The sequence below is a fragment of the Thalassophryne amazonica genome, chromosome 7, assembly GCF_902500255.1.
Source record: "Thalassophryne amazonica chromosome 7, fThaAma1.1, whole genome shotgun sequence".
Classification (NCBI taxonomy): domain Eukaryota; kingdom Metazoa; phylum Chordata; class Actinopteri; order Batrachoidiformes; family Batrachoididae; genus Thalassophryne; species Thalassophryne amazonica.
Window position 1 is genome coordinate 68,209,500 of NC_047109.1, and position 18,161 is coordinate 68,227,660.

Genomic DNA, 18,161 nt, shown 5'->3' on the forward strand with positions numbered 1-18,161 from the left:
TGTGAAGAAGTGGTTATAGAGAATGAATTAATAATCTTCTTGATTTCTTTGAATAGATTGTATCAACATGGAGCAGTGATCATTGAAAAAACGGCTTCATTTTACAAAGATTTGTGTGTTTTGGCGATGTTGTAGGAGTAAGGTATGAAGCCTGCAACGCCTTTTGAAAATCACAAAACTGATGGTGCTATGACAGCAACATAGGATTGTTTTCCTTCATTAAGACACAGTTGGAATTGGAACAATGTTCGTTCCACTTGGATCACAGCTTGCAATTAAAACAAAAGCTGCAACATCTTTCAGTGCATCTGGAAAGTATTCACAGCACTTCACTCTTTCCACATTTTGCTATTTTACAACCTTATTACAAAATGGATAATTTTTTTTTTCCTCAAAAGACAATAAACAATGCCCCATAATGACAATGTGAAAAGGGGGTGTTTTTTATTTTGTTTCTAATTTATTTAAAAAAAAAAAAAAAGAAAGAAAGGAATCACGTATACATAAGTATTCACAGCCTTTGCCATGAAGCACAAAACTGAGCTCAGGTGCATGCTGTTCCTACTGATCATCCTTGAGATGTTTCTACAGCTTAACTGGAGTCCACTTGGGATACATTCAGTTGATTGGACATGATTTCAAAAGGCACACACCTGTCTACATATAAGGTCCCACAGTTGACAGTGCATGTCAGAGCATAAACCAAGTATAAAGTCAAGGGAATTGTCTGTAGACCTCTGAGACAGGATTGTCTCAAGGCACAAATCTGGGGAAGGGCACAGAAACATTTGTGATGCTTTGAAAGTCCTAATGTGCACAGTGGTCTCCATTATCCATAAATGGAAGAAGTTGGGATCCACCAGGACTGCTCCTAGAGCTGCCCGCCCATCTAAACTGAGTGATCGGGGGAGAAGGGCCATAGTCAGGAAGGTGACCAAGAACCTGATGGTCACTCTGTCAGAGCTCCAGCATTCCTCTGTGGAGAGAGAACAACCTTCCAGAAGGGCAACCATCACTGCAACAACCAGATCTCTATGGTAGAGTGGCCAGACAGAAGCCACTCCTTAGTAAAAGGCACATGGCAGCCCACCTGGAGTCTGCCAAAAGGGACCTGAATTACTCTCAGACCATGAGAAACAAAATTCTCTGGTCTGATGAGACAAACATTGAACTCTTTGGTGTGAATGCCAGGCATCATGTTTGGAGGAAACCAAGCACCATCCCTATAGTGAAGCATGGTGGTTGCAGCATCATGCTGTGGAGACGTTTTTCAGCCGCAGGAACTGGGAGACTAGTCAGGATTGAGGGAAAGATTAATGCAGCAATGTACAGTGACATCCTGGATGAAACCTGCTCCAGAGCGCTCTTAACATCATACTGGGGTGACGTTTCATCTTTCAGCAGGACAATGACCCTAAGCACACAGCCAAGATATCAAAGGAGTGGCTTGTGAATGTCCATGAGTGGCTCAGACCTGAATCCGATTGAACATCTCTGGAGAGATCTGAAAATGGTTGTGCACTTACGCTCCTCATCCAGCCTGATGGAGCTTGATAGGTGGTGTAAAAAGGAATGGACAACAATATGTAAATGTGATTTCTTAGTTTTTCATTCTTAATAACTTTGCAAAAATTTCAAAAACCTTTCATCATGTTGTTATTATGGGGTGTTGTGAGTAGAATTTTGAGGGAAAAAATAAATTTACTCCATTTCCAAATAAGGCTGTACAAAATGTTCAAGCTAAGTGCTGTGAATGCACTGTAATTCTGAAAAATGTGACTTAAATGCCCAGCCTACAATGACATTTAATATATATATATATATATATATATATATATATATATATATATATATATATGAATAACATTTTTATAATATATGACAATGAATCTTCTGGCTCATTCAACACTCAGGTCATTGGTTTGACACCTTTACTGTATAGTCTGACTGTAACTTTTTAAAAGAAAGGTCAAGCTGGTAAAATTCTCAGAGGGCTAAAGTGAAATAGAAATTACTGCTGAGATACACATCAGAAAAGAATGTCGCATTACTGTCTATACAACAGACAAAGCTTTTGACTATATCCAGATTGTTGTAAATGGGAAGGAGGAAATAGTTGTTCCTGTAAAAGAACATGTGCACTCAGCAAATGTTCCAAGGGTGAAGCTGAAAACAGAAAACAACCTCAGCAGATCCAGGACAAGTTCAGCATTGTCACCCTTTTCCCTCTCACCCTGCTGTGCTGCTGTCTTTGTGCTGATACAGTTTCCAAAAAAAGGACTGAAATAGCTGCACATGACATAAAAGAATCACCTGAGAATAAACGGGATAAAACAAAAGATGTTATCTGTGACTACAGAGGAAAGTTTGAAGTTTATAAAAAGACACAAGAGGTCTTTTAGAGAAGGTAATGTTCAAAAATGAAAATTGGAGCGGCTGTAATAATGCCTTGTCAGTGCAGACAGTGACATTTTCTTAGATGTGCCAAAAACAGTAAATTGGGGCAGATTTATGGAGGGAATCTTTAAATCTGTCATTACTTGCAAAGGATGGAGTGCCAGTCTGAAATATCATCAACCATATTAAAAAGGTAGGAGTGTAAAAGAAGGATTTGAAAGCACAAAATGCTTTGAAACTATTAACCAAAAATGTCTCTATGCATGTGCAGTGCATCCACAGCGCTTCACTTTTTCCACATTTTATGTTACAGCCTTATTCCAAAATGGATGAAAGTCATTTTTCCCCTCAAAATTCTACTCACAATACCCCATAATGACAATGTGAAAAACTTTTTTTTTTTTTTAGATTTTTGCTAGTTTATTAAAAATAAAAATACAAAAACCTAAGAAATCACATGTACATAAGTACTCACAGCCTTTGCCATGAAGCTCATCACTGAGCACAGGTCCATCCTGTTTCCACTGATCATCCTTGAGATGTTTCTACAGCTTAATTGGAGTCCACGTAGGGTAATTTCAGTTGATTGGACATGATTTGGAAAGGCACACACCTGTCTACATATAAGGTCCCACAGTTGACAGTGTATGTCAGAGCACAAGCCAAGCATGAAGTCAAAGAAATTGTCTGTAGAACTCCAAGATAGGATTGTGTCGAGTCACAAATCTGGGAAAGGGTACAGAAACATTTCTGCTGCTTTGAAAGTCCTAACAAGCACAGTGGCCTCCATCATCTATAAATGGAAGATGTTTGGATCCACCAGGACTATTCCTAGAGCTGGCCGCCCGTCTAAACTGAGTGATCGGGGAAGAAGGGACTTAGTCAGGGAGGTGACCAAGAATCTGATTGTCACTCTGTCAGAGCTCCAACATTGCTCTGTGTAGAGCAGGACAACCATCAATGCAGCAATCCACCAGTCAGACCTGCATTTCTGGCCTGATGAGATAAACACTGAACTGTTTGGAGTGAATGCCAGGCATCATGTTTGGAGGAAACCAGGCACCATCCCTACAGTGAAGCATGATGGTGGCAGCTATGAGGATGTTGTTCAGCGGCATTACGCAGATGATACCCAGCTTTATCTATCCATGAAGCCAGAGGATACACACCAATTAGCTAAACTGCAGGATTGTCTTACAAACATAAAGACATGGATGACCTCTAATTTCCTGCTTTTAAACTCAGATAAAACTGAAGTTATTGTACTTGGCCCCACAAATCTTAGAAGCATGGTGTCTAACCAGATCGTTACTCTGGATGGCATTTCCCTGATCTCTAGTAATACTGTGAGAAATCTTGGAGTCATTTTTGATCAGGATATGTCATTCAAAGCGCATATTAAACAAATATGTAGGACTGCCTTTTTGCATTTACGCAATATCTCTAAAATCAGAAAGGTCTTGTCTCAGAGTGATGCTGAAAAACTAATTAATGCATTTATTTCCTCTAGGCTGGACTATTGTAATTCATTATTATCAGGTTGTCCTAAAAGTTCCCTAAAAAGCCTTCAGTTGGTTCAGAATGCTGCAGCTAGAGTACTGACGGGGACTAGCAGGAGAGAGCATATCTCACCCGTGTTGGCCTCTCTTCATTGGCTTCCTGTTAATTCTAGAATAGAATTTAAAATTCTTCTTCTTACTTATAAGGTTTTGAATAATCAGGTCCCATCTTATCTTAGGGACCTCGTAGTACCATATTACCCCATTAGAGCGCTTCGCTCTCAGACTGCGGGCTTACTTGTAGTTCCTAGGGTTTGTAAGAGTAGAATGGGAGGCAGAGCCTTCAGCTTTCAGGCTCCTCTCCTGTGGAACCAGCTCCCAATTCAGATCAGGGAGACAGATACCCTCTCTACTTTTAAGATTAGGCTTAAAACTTTCCTTTTCGCTAAGGCTTATAGTTAGGGCTGGATCGGGTGACCCTGGACCATCCCTTGGTTATGCTGCTTTAGACGTGGATTGTGGGGGGGGTTCCCATGATGCACTGTTTCTTTCTCTTTTTGCTCCGTATGCATCACTCTGCATTTAATCATTAGTGATCGATCTCTGCCCCCCTTCACGGCATGTCTTTTTCCTGGTTTTTTCCCTCAGCCCCAACCAGTCTCAGCAGAAGACTGCCCCTCCCTGAGCCTGGTTCTGCTGGAGGTTTCTTCCTGTTAAAAGGGAGTTTTTCCTTCCCACTGTTGCCAAGTGCTTGCTCATAGGGGGTCGTTTTGACCGTTGGGGTTTTTCATAATTATTGTATGGCCTTGCCTTACAATATGGAGCGCCTTGGGGCAACTGTTTGTTGTGATTTGGCGCTATAGAAGAAAAAAGTTGATTGATTGATTGATTGATTAACTGGGAGACTAGTCAGGATTGAAGGAAAGATGAATGCAGCAATGTACAGAGACATCCTGGATAAAAACCTGCTCCAGAGTGCTCTTTACCTCAGACTGGGGTGACCTTTTCAGCAGGACAACGATCCTAAGCACACAGCCAAGATATCAAAGGCTGTGTGGACAACTCTGGCAACTCTGGCTTCAGGACAACTCTGTGAATGTCCTTGAGTGGCCCAGTCATTGTTATACATGTGATTTCTTAGTTTTTTATTTTTAATTAATTTGTAAAAATTTCTATTAAAAAAAACTTTTTCATGATGTTATTATGGGGTGTTGTGAGTAGAATTTTGAAAAAAAAATTACCCCATTTTGGAATAAGGCTAGACCATAACAAATTTTAGAAAAAGTGAATACTTCCCAGATGCACTGTAATTGATAAATACGTCAGCTGGATCTGGCAGGAGTTCGCATCAAAACATGAGATGTATCCTCAAGCTCCATAGGGCATCTCACATCAGTGACATATGACACCTTTTAAAAAATCCAACCTCATGGTGTGGCAGCATCGTCAACCATATCAACACCTCCGGATACACAGGGACTGTTTTTAATATATATCAACACACATCAGGGCTCCAACAAAGCAGCAGCTGCATCTCACACACACACACACACACACACACACACACACACACACACACACACACACACACACACACACACACACACACACTCATCTTCAAGTGCTTACTCCAACCAAGGGTCGCGGGGGACTGGAGCCTATCCCAGCAGTCATAGAGCATGACGCAGGGGTACACCATGGACAGGGCACCAGTCTGTCACAGGGCCATGTATCGACATACAAACACATTCATACCCACACGCACACCTACGGACAATTTTAAGTTTCCAATCCATCTAACCAGCATGTGTTTGAATGTGAGAGGAAGCCGGAGAGAACCCACGCAAACACAGGGAGAACACGCAAAGTCCACACAGAAAGGCCACAGGTGGGAATTGAACCCATGACCTTCTTGCTATGACGCAACAGTGCTAACCACTAAGCCACCATGCTGCCCAGCTACTCGCATATTTTGCAAATGTCAGTGATTAAAGGGGCTGTATTGTACAAAATTCTTTTAATTACCTTTTACAGTTAAATAATGTTGGGGCTTTAAGCAAAAGTTTGATCTGAAAAGACTCATTTTAATTGCCTGTAATATATATCAGACGGACTTTTTCCTGCATTCTTGGGCAATCTGTGAAGCAAAGTACTGACTCATTAGTCACTGTTTTTAAATACAGTTTTTAATTTAAAAACTGTAAATCTTCTCAGGACAGTGACATCAGTCGAATGAGCTGAGCTGTGCACTGCAGCGGTGCTTATCAGTCAGCCTATCCTATATTTTATCACATCTGAGGTCAGCAGTCAGTTGTGGAATTTGTAACCGCCGACAGATCCACCACTGAATGTGAGTCAAAGTGAATATTCACAGACACTTGTGTAAATATGCACAAGATGTAAATTCAGAATTACATTTGAAGTTAAAAATTTTAAAATTATAACAAGAAAAGGTGGAAGAACTGGCTGTGATTTGTTATTTACTTCATTCAGTAAATAACTTTTATTTATTCAGAATGTGTCAATTAAAAAGTGCCTCACAGAAAGAAAATAAGTCATTTTTAAAAAGCAAGATTTATATGTGTAACAGCAACTTTGTCCTATTAATTTGCCAATAATTAATATTTTGTTAAAAATGCAACAGATTTCATTTGTTTTTAATAAAAAACACTTTACAGCCCTCTGATAACGTTCTTGACAGACTGCTGTGTCGGCACCACGGAGGCCACTACTACCTCCTCATACACAGAAAAAAATAATAATAATTCTTTGTAAATTGGCATATTTAAAGATTTTAATTGTGTATTTCTTTTGGAATAAATGTCTCCATGTGTATGGTGGACCACAGTACATTAGAGTATTACTGTAATATGTTTCTTAAATCTCTGCAACAACAGCTGAAGCAGATTTATATCATGAGTACAGTTTGAGCTGCAAATCAAATAGGACTTTATCTTGGTGGCCTGCTGGGTGGTGTGATTGATTCAGCTGGTTGTGCAGATGGAAACAGAACTGGCTGTTAAAGTGTTTCCCAACTGGGTTACATTTGGTTTGTTTAAAATGTTTCTGTGTAATTTCTGAGAAAATACTCCGCTTCTATCCACTGTTGCCATGAAAAACACAACCCAGTCTCACAGCAGTTCATGCTGCCATTATGAAAAGTACATTAATCTATGCATGCTTTTCGTGATGGGGGTACAATTTCATTTTGTGACGGAGGCACAAAAAGTGGGGTGACGGGGGAGTCTGGGGTGTTATGGTTAGGGGAGGGTACACACTAATGCTATGGTTATGGTTACAGTTAGGAGAAGGGGAAGATTATAAATAGCAAAATAAAAAAAAAAGTTTTGCAAAAATTGGGTGCTTTTTGTGGTGGGGGCACGAAAAAAAGACGTGAGACTGGGCTGGATAAACAATAAAACATCCAGAAGAGCATCCAGATTTAAATAGGGAAATACTAATTCAGAATTCAGCATGAGCTCAGCCTCTTGCCTCTCAGCCTGATTAACACATTCCCTCACACAGTGGATTTGGTTTGATTGTTCGAGGTTTTACAAAGTTCATTTACTCCATTTGTGTTTCTAAAGAAGTGCTGCACAATGACAACCTCTAGTCTCTCTGAAGACTTGAAAACACATTTTTTTCTGGCAGGAACCATCCAAAATGGTCTCCTCTACTGGAATGTTCATTCATCTGCCCGCCCACCCATCCACCCATCCAATCAATCAATAAATTTATTATTATTTTTTTTTTTTTTATCCCAGACTTAAGATGCACTTATTTTCCCTTTCGTATGGCTAACATACTGGCATATTATGTTACTATGCTGTTTACTCTTTTAAATTAATTTTATTAGGAAACGGAGCGGGCCGCGGCTTCAACTTTATCTAAAGTCTTGGTCTTTTAGTGAAGCTTAGGGCTAGTGGTCAGCATTCAGCTTGGTATTTCTTCTGTTTTTCTTGTTGCTTAATGCTGGTAAATTATATTGTATTTGTTGTCTTTCTGATGCCTGATTCTGTTTTTTTTTTCTCTCTCTGTTTGAGGCGCGGCTCCATCCAGAGATGGGTGTGGTATCTGTTTCTGCAACCCTCCTGTCCTGTGCACCGACAACATGTCCTGTATATTCATTTTGTAAATTTTGTCAATTGTGTCGGTAGCATGGCCCAAGCAGAGGGTCACCCCTTTGAGTCTGGTCTGCTTGAGGTTTCTTCCCCAAATCATCAGAGGGAGTTTTTCCTTACCACTGTCACCTGTGTGCTTGCTCTGGGGGTTGGTAAGGTTAGACCTTATTTGTGTAAAGCGCCTTGAGGCAACTTTGTTGTGATTTGGCGGTATATAAATGAAAATAAATTGAAAATTGAATCAATTAATTAATATTTAAGTTATTTAATATTTGTTACTTTTATGGTCAGCACAGTGCCTTAGTGGTTTGCACTGTTGCCTCACAGCAAGAAGGTCATGGGATTGATTCCCACCTATGACATTTCTGGGTAGAGTTCGCATGTTCAACTCCCTGTGTTTGTGTGGGTTCCCTCCAGGTGCTCCGGTTTTGTCCCACATCCACACATTAAATTGTTTGTTAAGGTGTGCGTGCAGGTGTGAATGTGTTTGTTTATCTACATGTGACTGCTGAGATATGCTCCAGTCCCCCATGACCCTTATTTGGAGTAAGCTATTGGTGGTCATAATGACCACCAATTGTTTGCAAGCTGACTTGAGACTTGACTTAGGACTTGCAGATTGATGACTTGAGAATGACTTGACAGTGACTTTGTCCCACCTCTGCAATATACATGAGGAACACTGAAAGTGTGTGGTCAATATTCACTTATTGTGTATGTTTCTGCTTTATTTCAACAGAACAAGGCAAAGTCCTCAAAGTTCTGCACACCAATGCAGAAGTCTTCATCATATCACAGTATTCTGTGTTTCACAATGAGGGTCCAGTTCTAAACATGGCCATCGACACTCAAAAGGTAACGTCACACTGTGCAGTAAAAGGCAAATTGAGTTTAAAGCCTTATTTTCACAGTATGTTTGTAATAAATTGTGCTGTCTTGCCACACACTGAATTTCATCATGTAGCATGACTAAAACCATGGCCTGGCAGCTTGAAACTGGCTCACATATAGGGTTGATGATTTAGTCATTAATAAATAATTAAACATTGTGCAATCATGTCAGGCTGCATCATATTCCATAATCAAAAAATTGTTCCCCAGTGTCTGCTGCACTGTAAACACCTCTGGAAATACACTTTGAATAAATGTAATTACATCTTCTTTTTTTTTGGGGGGGGGGGGGGGGGGGGGATAACAGTGTCTAATTCTAGTAACAACGATAATAAAAACAATAATTCATAATCCAAGTGAAATTTGACGATGCTGTAATGAGATAGTAGAAGATGTAAGTTAGGCTTCAAAGGGATAATGTTGATGTGACATGTTGTTTGGACCTCAGGGGCACCTCTATATTGGCACAGCGATGGAGGTCCAGCGGCTGCCGCTTGCTGATTGCAGTCGCTATGGTGACACATGCAGAGACTGCATCCTTTCCCGAGACCCGTACTGCAGCTGGGACAGAGTCAGCAGGAAGTGCATCGCCATCCCACCTGGATACAACATCACCACTGGGTATGGTCCGTTATGAGGGGCCCTACCTTCCACCGTTGCATTGCTAGATTCCACTTGATGCAACAGTGGTTTTTAGGCCCAGAGCCAATGAGGTGTGGTCAGGCGCACTGCAGCTTGATTGTTGTTGTGTGGAAGGAGAAAGTGTTTGTGCCACAGTCCAGGAAAAAGCTGAATTAAACTCAAGCATAGTGCATTTCTGGTATTTAAAGAATGCAACACCTTACATAAACAGGTTTTCAACACACATACATCCTGCTTGCTGGCAACATGTGCCACTGCTCATGGCAACAGTGGCACATTAGTATGACGATGTATTTCAGTTGTATGAACACTGTCAGAAAAAAACAAATATGGAGTAGGAGGAAAATAGTATATAGCAGAGGTGGGAGTAAGTCACCATCAAGTCAGTCTCAAGTCGTGAATCAGCAAGTCCCAAGTCATAATGGCCATTAACTGTTTGCAAGCTAACTTGAGACTTGACTTGGGACTTGCAGATTGATGACTTGAGAATGACTTGATGGTGACTTTGTCCCACCTCTGGCATATAGTATAGCAAATTACATATTGTGAAGGCGTGCATATACTGTGCATATACATGCACAGTAATAAATACTGTAGCATACACAATGAAACTCAATCAAAATAGCTATTAAATGAAATGAAGGCCAACACTGATGTAAACATATCAAACTTCATGTTACTTTTTGAATGCTTCACCTTAGGGAGCTTTGAAGGTTAGTGAAGATCTATTTTCTCACCAAAAATGCCTGTCTGTTCACATTCCGGTGCAGCAGACCAAACATTCTGCCCCTAAAAATCGGTCCACCTTTTGCATCTGCGCATGCGTCATTTCAGACCACAGCAGCACGTCTGAGACAGAGTCTCTTCACCCGAAGCAATCAAATGGTTTAATGAGATTATTAACCATCAGATAATAAAGGTAAAACCTCTTAAATCATTCTAAAGTGTTTTAAGCAGAAACGAGGCTACTTTAAGCAGAAACGAGGTGAAATTCTGTGATGCTTTGAAATGTCCGACGTGCGGTGAATGCATCAGCTAGCAGCTCGTTTAGCCGCGGTGCTCTGATCGCTTCTGTCACCTTTTATGATGAAATAATGCTGAATTTATGTGGAAATGATTGTTGTACAAAAGCTTCAGATATCTGTCGCTAAGATTGATGATGACTGGTGTGCAGTTGGAAGCAGAAACGAAGTGTTAATCCGTGAACAGCGTCATCAGGGGGGGACCGATTTCTAGGGGGACCGTTCGGTCTGCGACACCGGCTTAAAGGCAATAGGTGGTGCCACTCTGATTGCTTGATTTTGCTCACAATATGCCCATGACTAATTGGGTGACTAAATCAGGCCCTTTTACCCCTAACGTCCTGGTCCATGCTGAGATTTTCCGTCAGGGACAGTAAATAGCACTGTATGGGTGGACATGAACCCAAACGCTCCCAGGCTTTGAGTCCGGTGTCACTCTAGCACTCATCAGCCATGTGAAAAGTGTGACAGATTCGGCGTGATAAAACCTGCTCAAACTACAAACAGCATGTTGTACAAAGAAAAACCTGTCAACCACGACAACAGATAAATCTGTATTTTAAACTTCACTAACAAGTGTTGTGACACCTCTTCCCCGGTCTGATGAAAAACCAGTCTGTGGAGTTGAAGCTCATTTTTCTCCTTTTTCCCGGCTGACGTTGGTGAGCCCATTTGTCTGTGCGTGTTTTAATTTGTGCTTAACAGAGTCCACACAAGGTTGATGAGGAGGCTCATAAGTCAGCCTATTGTGAAGCTTTAGAATGCTGCTAATTTATCCTCTCTACTTTCCAACAGGGCACTTATTCAGAATCTGGACTATTCCAATTCCTCAGTCTGTGGGGAGGCTGCTGGTGAGTCCTTATCTGCTCTCGTCCACTCTCTCTGTATCTTAATTAAACCCAAATAAAAAGCTTTACGAGCGGCTACAGTAAAAAGATGACTATCATATAATTGAACGGTGTCCACAATCCTGTGGGGATTTTTTTTTAATATTATTATCATTTCATTTCTTTTTTTTTTTAAATATATCAAGCTTTGTCCTCTTTCTAAGCTCAACGCCCAGTTATAACCTCAGCTAATGATGGCAGTCCCCTGTGACAGAAATCCTTTGTCCTCACGTCATCTGCTTTTAATACTGCTTGCTTCATAATGTGTTATGTTTTCAATATATTTTAATGTGTCACTCAAAAAAAAAGATGATCAGAAGTTACACTTTAATGTATTTTCCAGAGTATACATGGCAAGGTTTTTTTTGTTTTTTTTTTAACCAGTCTGGGATGTCCTGTGATTTATACTCCAGTGTGACTTACATATTGAAAAATCAGACTTTCTTTAAGAAGAAGAAGAATTTATATAGGGATTTCCAAAGAAAGAGGATTGCGTCAGTGCACTGCACCAGAACGCAGCTTGTCTGAACGATTATAACGAGATGTTAAATCTATCATAAAGATATTTTCACAGCTGCTCACAAGAAGAAATGAGCACGTAACTGTTTTACCAAGCTATTACAATATAAATATTACAAATAATTACCTTTTTAGGCTATTCCGATGTATTCTCCACCACATTAAATGCGCGTGTGACAGAGATAGAAAAGCTGCAGCTGGAGCAGTCCGCTGTGATTCCAGAAGCGATTAGAGGTGTTTTCAACAGCCAGCTCTGACATAAAATGATTAATCTGCTACGAAACAATTATTTTATATATGCAGCATCCAGCGCACAACGCGTGGCAGCCAGTGGAACAAAGCACGGCGTCCAGCTGAAAACACAGCAGACGATGTGTGTGCAAATGTGCGAATCAAAGTCGTGCAAGTGTCAGGGCACCTTTAACAGTTTCATGTCTCACTCTGCTAATTGCCTTGCTAAAAACACTGGCTGGCTGGCAACTTGAGCTTTGATGTGTTGGGCAGAACACACACGGGCTGGCTAGACTCACTGGACCAGCAGATGTGGACATGAGAAGAGTGAACTGTTTCTCATTCATGTCATTTCATGACTGTATGTCTGTGACCATGGGTCATCTACAGAGGAACAGATGGATCACATTTGTATTGCCCGCTTGATAAATGCGGTGTTTTATATGGTAAGTGGGTTGATTTAATTTTAAATACATCCATCTCCTTCCTCATCTCAGCCAGGTTCCCACAGCTTTCACAGGACAGTGATCTTAGCTCAGTGGTAAAGCTTCTGACTGGTAATCAGAGCTTTTGAAAGGCATGGGTTCAAGCCCCGCGGGTGGCATGTAATTTTTATTTTATTTTTTATATTCAGCAGGTGCTGTACAAAGCTGCTGTGCTCCCGCGTGCACAAAACCGTCGCAGCATGTATTACGATGTGTAACCACATCGTGCAGCTGCTGGCAGTGTGTTCCCGTGTGCCTGCTCATCACCGTGAGGTTTTGTGGTTCGATCCTATCAGTCACCCTGAGTTGTACTTTTTTGCACTATGTGTGAAGGGGTCCTAAGCCCTGGTCCCACAGAATAATGAAAGGTGAATAATGAGCCACGTAGCATGTTTTTTTAGTACGAGTCCAGTTATTCAAAAATCGTGGGAGAATAGAGGCTCTTTGAGGCTTTTAGAGGCAGAATATTTGGCTAACAAGGCTCATCTCTGAGAGTGGCACTAATTTCAAGAAGTTCAAAATTTAGCAACAACAGCATGGGGCAGTTTGTGTACGAGGTACTATGAGGACAAATGAGGATTTTAGAGGCATGTTTGTGGTGAGGATGAGGCTGTTAAACGGCCATTATCCAAGCACCTGGCAGCTACGAGGGCAGGAGAGGCTATTTAGGACAGGCTAGTTTGGTTCAGCCCTCTCGCCCACTTTGTCGTGACAACCCACCTGCTTTGTGCACCGGACGCTGTATATAAAATAATTATTTTGTAGCGGATTAATCATTTTCTGTCAGAGTTTGGCTATTGAAAACACCTCTCATTGCTTCTGGAATCACAGAGGACCATTCCCTTTTTTTTCCCCCTCTCTCTCGTGTGCTGCATGAGGTGGAGAACATATTTGGAACAGCCTAAAAGGTAATTATTTGTAATGTTTATATTGTAATAGCTTGGTAAAACAGTTGCATGTTCATTACTTCTTTATAAGCAGCTGTAAAAGTATGTTTATGATAGATTTAACATCTTGTTATAATGGATCAGATGAGCTCTGCTGTATGTGCACTGATGCAATGACTCGCACTCAAGATGAGCATTTATGCAGAATTCCAGCATGCAAAAGAGCGATTTTGCAGACAATAACGGATGAACACAAAGTTAAAAGTTGGATCACCGGTTTCAAAACGACTGCAATGCCGCAAAAAAAGACAGACAGGTGCAGGTGTCATTGTGGTGTCTTTTTTTTTTGTCACAGAGAAACCTCTCCACAGTAGTTCTTTTTCCTTCATCATTTTTGCAACCTTCCCAACAGCCAGGGGCTGTGAGCACCACCCGCCCTCGACTGCCACCCAATCCTTTCTGCACCCGACCCCCATGGCCCCCTCTGCAGGTGGTGAATCCACAGGAGGGCGGGCCCACGTCACTCTTTCTGGCTGAGCCCAGCCGGGCCCCATGGGCTAAGGCCCGAATGCCTTGGGGTTCCCCCGGAGGAGCTGGGGGAGGTGTGTGTGGATCGGGAGGTCTGGGCGGCTTTGCTTGAGCTGCTGCCCCCGCGACCCGACTTCGGATAAAGCGGAAGAAAATGGATGGATTTTTGCAACCTTGCACTGGGTGTACACGCGGAACTGCTGCATTTAATGACTCTGTAACACAGGTGAACTGCAGCCTGATGCACAGATGCGCACACCGGCAGGACTGTACAGGAGTGTCTTTTTTGGACTGTGTTTTAAAAATGTGGCAACATCTTCAATGGATGCTGTGAACTGAAAACCCACACTTTAAAAGGGACCAAGTGTGGGAGGGGTGGAGGGTTGGACCAAACCCATACCTAAATGTGCACCAACGTTGCGTTACATGGATCATATGTGGTTTGACGTGGATCTTATGCTGCAACACGAGGCATTCGAGGCTGGACAGGGCTGAAATGACAGATCAGTCATTATTAGAGGCTGCTCACTAGAGGCTGATACCTGGCAGATGCGAAGTACTTAGAGGCACATAGAGGCTTCTTTGTAGCGGATGCGTGATAGATTTTTATATGGATCATTATTCGAATAGTCACTGACAAATCCATACATGGCTCATTATTCATGGCTTTATTATTTGGTGGGACTGAGGTTTTACACAGTTCTTTTGTTCCATTATAGGCAGGACTGGTTGGTTGTGAGCATAAGCAAGCTAAAGGTGCCTTGACACTTGAACAAATTTGATCCGCGCTCTGGTATGCCAGTGGTATCTGTTGTGCTCGAGAGTAAACTCATTGTAAACTGTGTGCATCTTTGTGCAAGTGTGCAAAGAAAATTATAAAATGTTCAAAATCTCTGTCAGGAATTAATTATGTGAACATTGTGCAAACAATTTAAAAACGGTGCCAGTGCAAGTCATTGCGTCAGCGCAACACATCACAGCGCAGCTTATCTGATTGAGATGTCGAGATGTTAAATCTATCATGAACATAATTTTACAGATTCTCATAACAATGAAAATGCAACTGTTTTACCAAGCCATTACAATGCAAATTGTTATGTGTCGGACGCAGGCGGAGGACCAACCAGCGTTTGAAGTAAGACCCAGTATAAAATAAGCAGAGCATGGTACAAAGGATAACAGAATTTAATAAACATAACAGTGATGTGCAGAATAACAACGAATGAGTGCGCGGTCTGCGAGGTGGAATAACGGTGCGCTCCCAGCAGCACAAACGGTCCGGAGCCAGAACAGTTCAGACCCAAGGACCCCGCTGACACCCCCCAGGTGGCCGCGACCAACCGAGTCTGTGAAAGAAGAAACCATAATGTGAGTCCACCACTCCACACACAGAGAGACCACTCAAAGGTGTACATAAACAGCAAACACTTCCTGGCTTAATCACCAATCAGCTTCCCACCCTGCAGGCATGGAACACCCAGTTCAATTCTCCACTGCAGTGGAAGCTGATTAAACGACTAACATAACAGCTCAATATAATAAGGTGTGAGGGACACCACATCTACTGACTGTACTTATGTTAGTCACAAAACCTAAAGTACCTCAGGAAGTGTGCTGACGAGCATGAGACCTCACCCCCTCCTCTTTCAGAGACCATGGCATCAAACCTGGTGCGGTCTCTGCATCCATGATGATGAGATGGCTCTCTAGACGACGATCTCACCCGTCTGGTCACAAGGTCGAGTCTCTGGCAAATACACACTGTGTACTCCAGACTTAAATGCAACCATGCCCCAATCCATAAAGATGCACCACAGCTGTGAGTCCTGACGAGCTGCACATGACCAGCCTCAGGTGATCAGGGTGAGGTCCTGATAACTCAGCCACACAGCCACTCAGTCCTGAACGCATGCCACCTGGAAGGAAAAACAAAAGACAGAAAACAGAAGACAAACAAAAGCCAGCCAGGCACGCCAGCCATACAACAGCACCCCACCCTCACGGGAAGTCTCCCGGCGACCACACAAACCTGGCCCAGGAAAAACACTCCCCTCCAGGGACCATGGCTGGAAACAGTATCTGCATTCATCTTCCAACTGAATCTTCATTTAACAGAACTGTTGACGTCTTCACCTCTGACTGCATCTTTGCCTTTGTTTCTGTCATTCAGTTTGCACAGGTGTGGCCAGGAGTTCTCGAACCTGTGCGGTCAGCCTTTTGTCCAACCATGTGTAAAGTCTGATTAGTCATAAAACAAAAAAGACAAACACAAACAACCAAACCACCCCCCCCAGAGGACCGTCCCATCAAACCCCGGGAAGAGGAGAAAAGAAAAACACAACCCAAACTTAAGCTTGCAAACAAAAAACACTAACACCCCCCCCCCCCGGACGACATGTAGGGACCAACACCCTGCAGAGGACATCCCGCCAGCTCCAGGAGTAATAACCACAGCCGAGGTCCCTCTGGGATCCAAAGTCACCCACGGGGACTCCCAGCGCCTCCCAGAGGACCGTTCCATCAAACCCCAGGAGACACCCCCCCTCATGACTAACAGACCCAGCCCCGGCCATCTATGGCTAGATGGACCCACAGCCCTTTCCCCCCCAGAGGACATCACAGTCACACCCTGAGGGCAGAAACTGGGGGAAAACAAAAGAAAAAAAAAAACATACAAACAAAACAACCCCAACCCCACCCCCTCGGCGCAGTGGAAACTGGAAGTACGTCCAGTGTCACCAACCATGACTATACCCCAGAAGTCAACCGGGAGGAGTGGAACAGCGGTAATGGCAGACGGCACAAAACGGCGCCACCCCTCCGACTTCCAAACCAGCCACCAGCTGCGGGTATATTCCACTGCCCCAAACCTCAGCTACGCCGATGGCAGACGGCTCAAAGGCGCGCTGAAGCCGGAGGTGGAACAGGGAATCAACAACAACAAAAAAAAACAACACCCTGAAACACCCCCCCCTCCTCCCGGGTGCAGAGGTTACCTGGGAAATGCCCAGCATAACCAAACTGCACCACTCCAGCAACGCCGACAACCTACGGCTCACACGGCTGGAGCCAGAGGAGAAGAGAGGGCACAACAAAAACAAAAAAAACAAAGAAAAAAGAAAAAACAACCCAATTACCCCCCCATCACCCCCCAGAGGACCTTCCCATCAAACCCTGGGAGGTGAAACCAAAAGAAATAAAAAGAAAGACTAACAGACTAACATAAAGTTAACTGGGTCCTATCTATGCTCCAGACAGCCTGCATGGTCACGACCCCAGAACACTAACAGTGCAGAACATCCCACACAAAAACCAACTCAAAAAAACCCCACAAAAAATGAACCAACACAAAACTAATAAGTGACTTATACCGTTAAGCTCAAACAAATGGAACACACCTGTTCCACCTTAAGAGCATTAACGGTAATGTGACTCAGTCACCAACAGGGGGAGCCAAAGTGCTAAAAATAAAAAACCCCTTTGGTAACCGAGAAAACAACTCATGCTGCTTTCCCAGTGCGCAGCTACGTGTAACACACAACCAAAATGTGCTTCAACTAAATTACGCCGGAGCTGACACAACAGACGCAGTAGCTATCTTCACCCGGGGAAACGGGGCTACAACTGTAACACAGGAAGCACAGCGACCCGTGCCACAGAACTCCGCCGTGCGCGTTCACCCATTAAAGACACACTCATGCAGCTCCCGTTTTACCTCTCATCCGGTCGAAGTGTGACGCGAAGCCATCGCCACTCACACTCCACAACAACCCACAGACAAGGCAACAACACAGGAACACGGCTGCAAGAGAGCTCAAATCAGTCATCAATAATGGGTTCTCCGACACGCACCATCCAAGCGGAGAGCACCCGCAACTGATCCGAATAACTTCTGACGTCTGCTGCCGCCTTCCCGGCACAGTACCGCCTCTGCTACCGCTGGGTCCGTGATGTAATGGCCAGAGACTACTGTTATGTGTCGGACGCAGGCGGAGGACCGACCAGCGTTTGAAGTAAGACCCAGTATAAAATAAGCAGAGCACGATACAAAG

General features: G+C 43.0%; 1 protein-coding gene across 1 annotated transcript in view; it reads left to right on the top strand.

Moving 5' to 3' along the window:
* Positions 1–18,161, top strand: part of si:ch211-113g11.6 (uncharacterized protein LOC559008 homolog) — a 178,075-nt gene that overhangs the window by 155,709 nt on the left and 4,205 nt on the right. Inside the window, exons 11-13 of the mRNA XM_034174381.1 lie at positions 8,757–8,872; positions 9,357–9,529; positions 11,368–11,423. Of these exons, the coding sequence (XP_034030272.1) occupies positions 8,757–8,872; positions 9,357–9,529; positions 11,368–11,423 (345 nt within the window). The remainder of the gene's footprint in view (positions 1–8,756; positions 8,873–9,356; positions 9,530–11,367; positions 11,424–18,161) is intronic.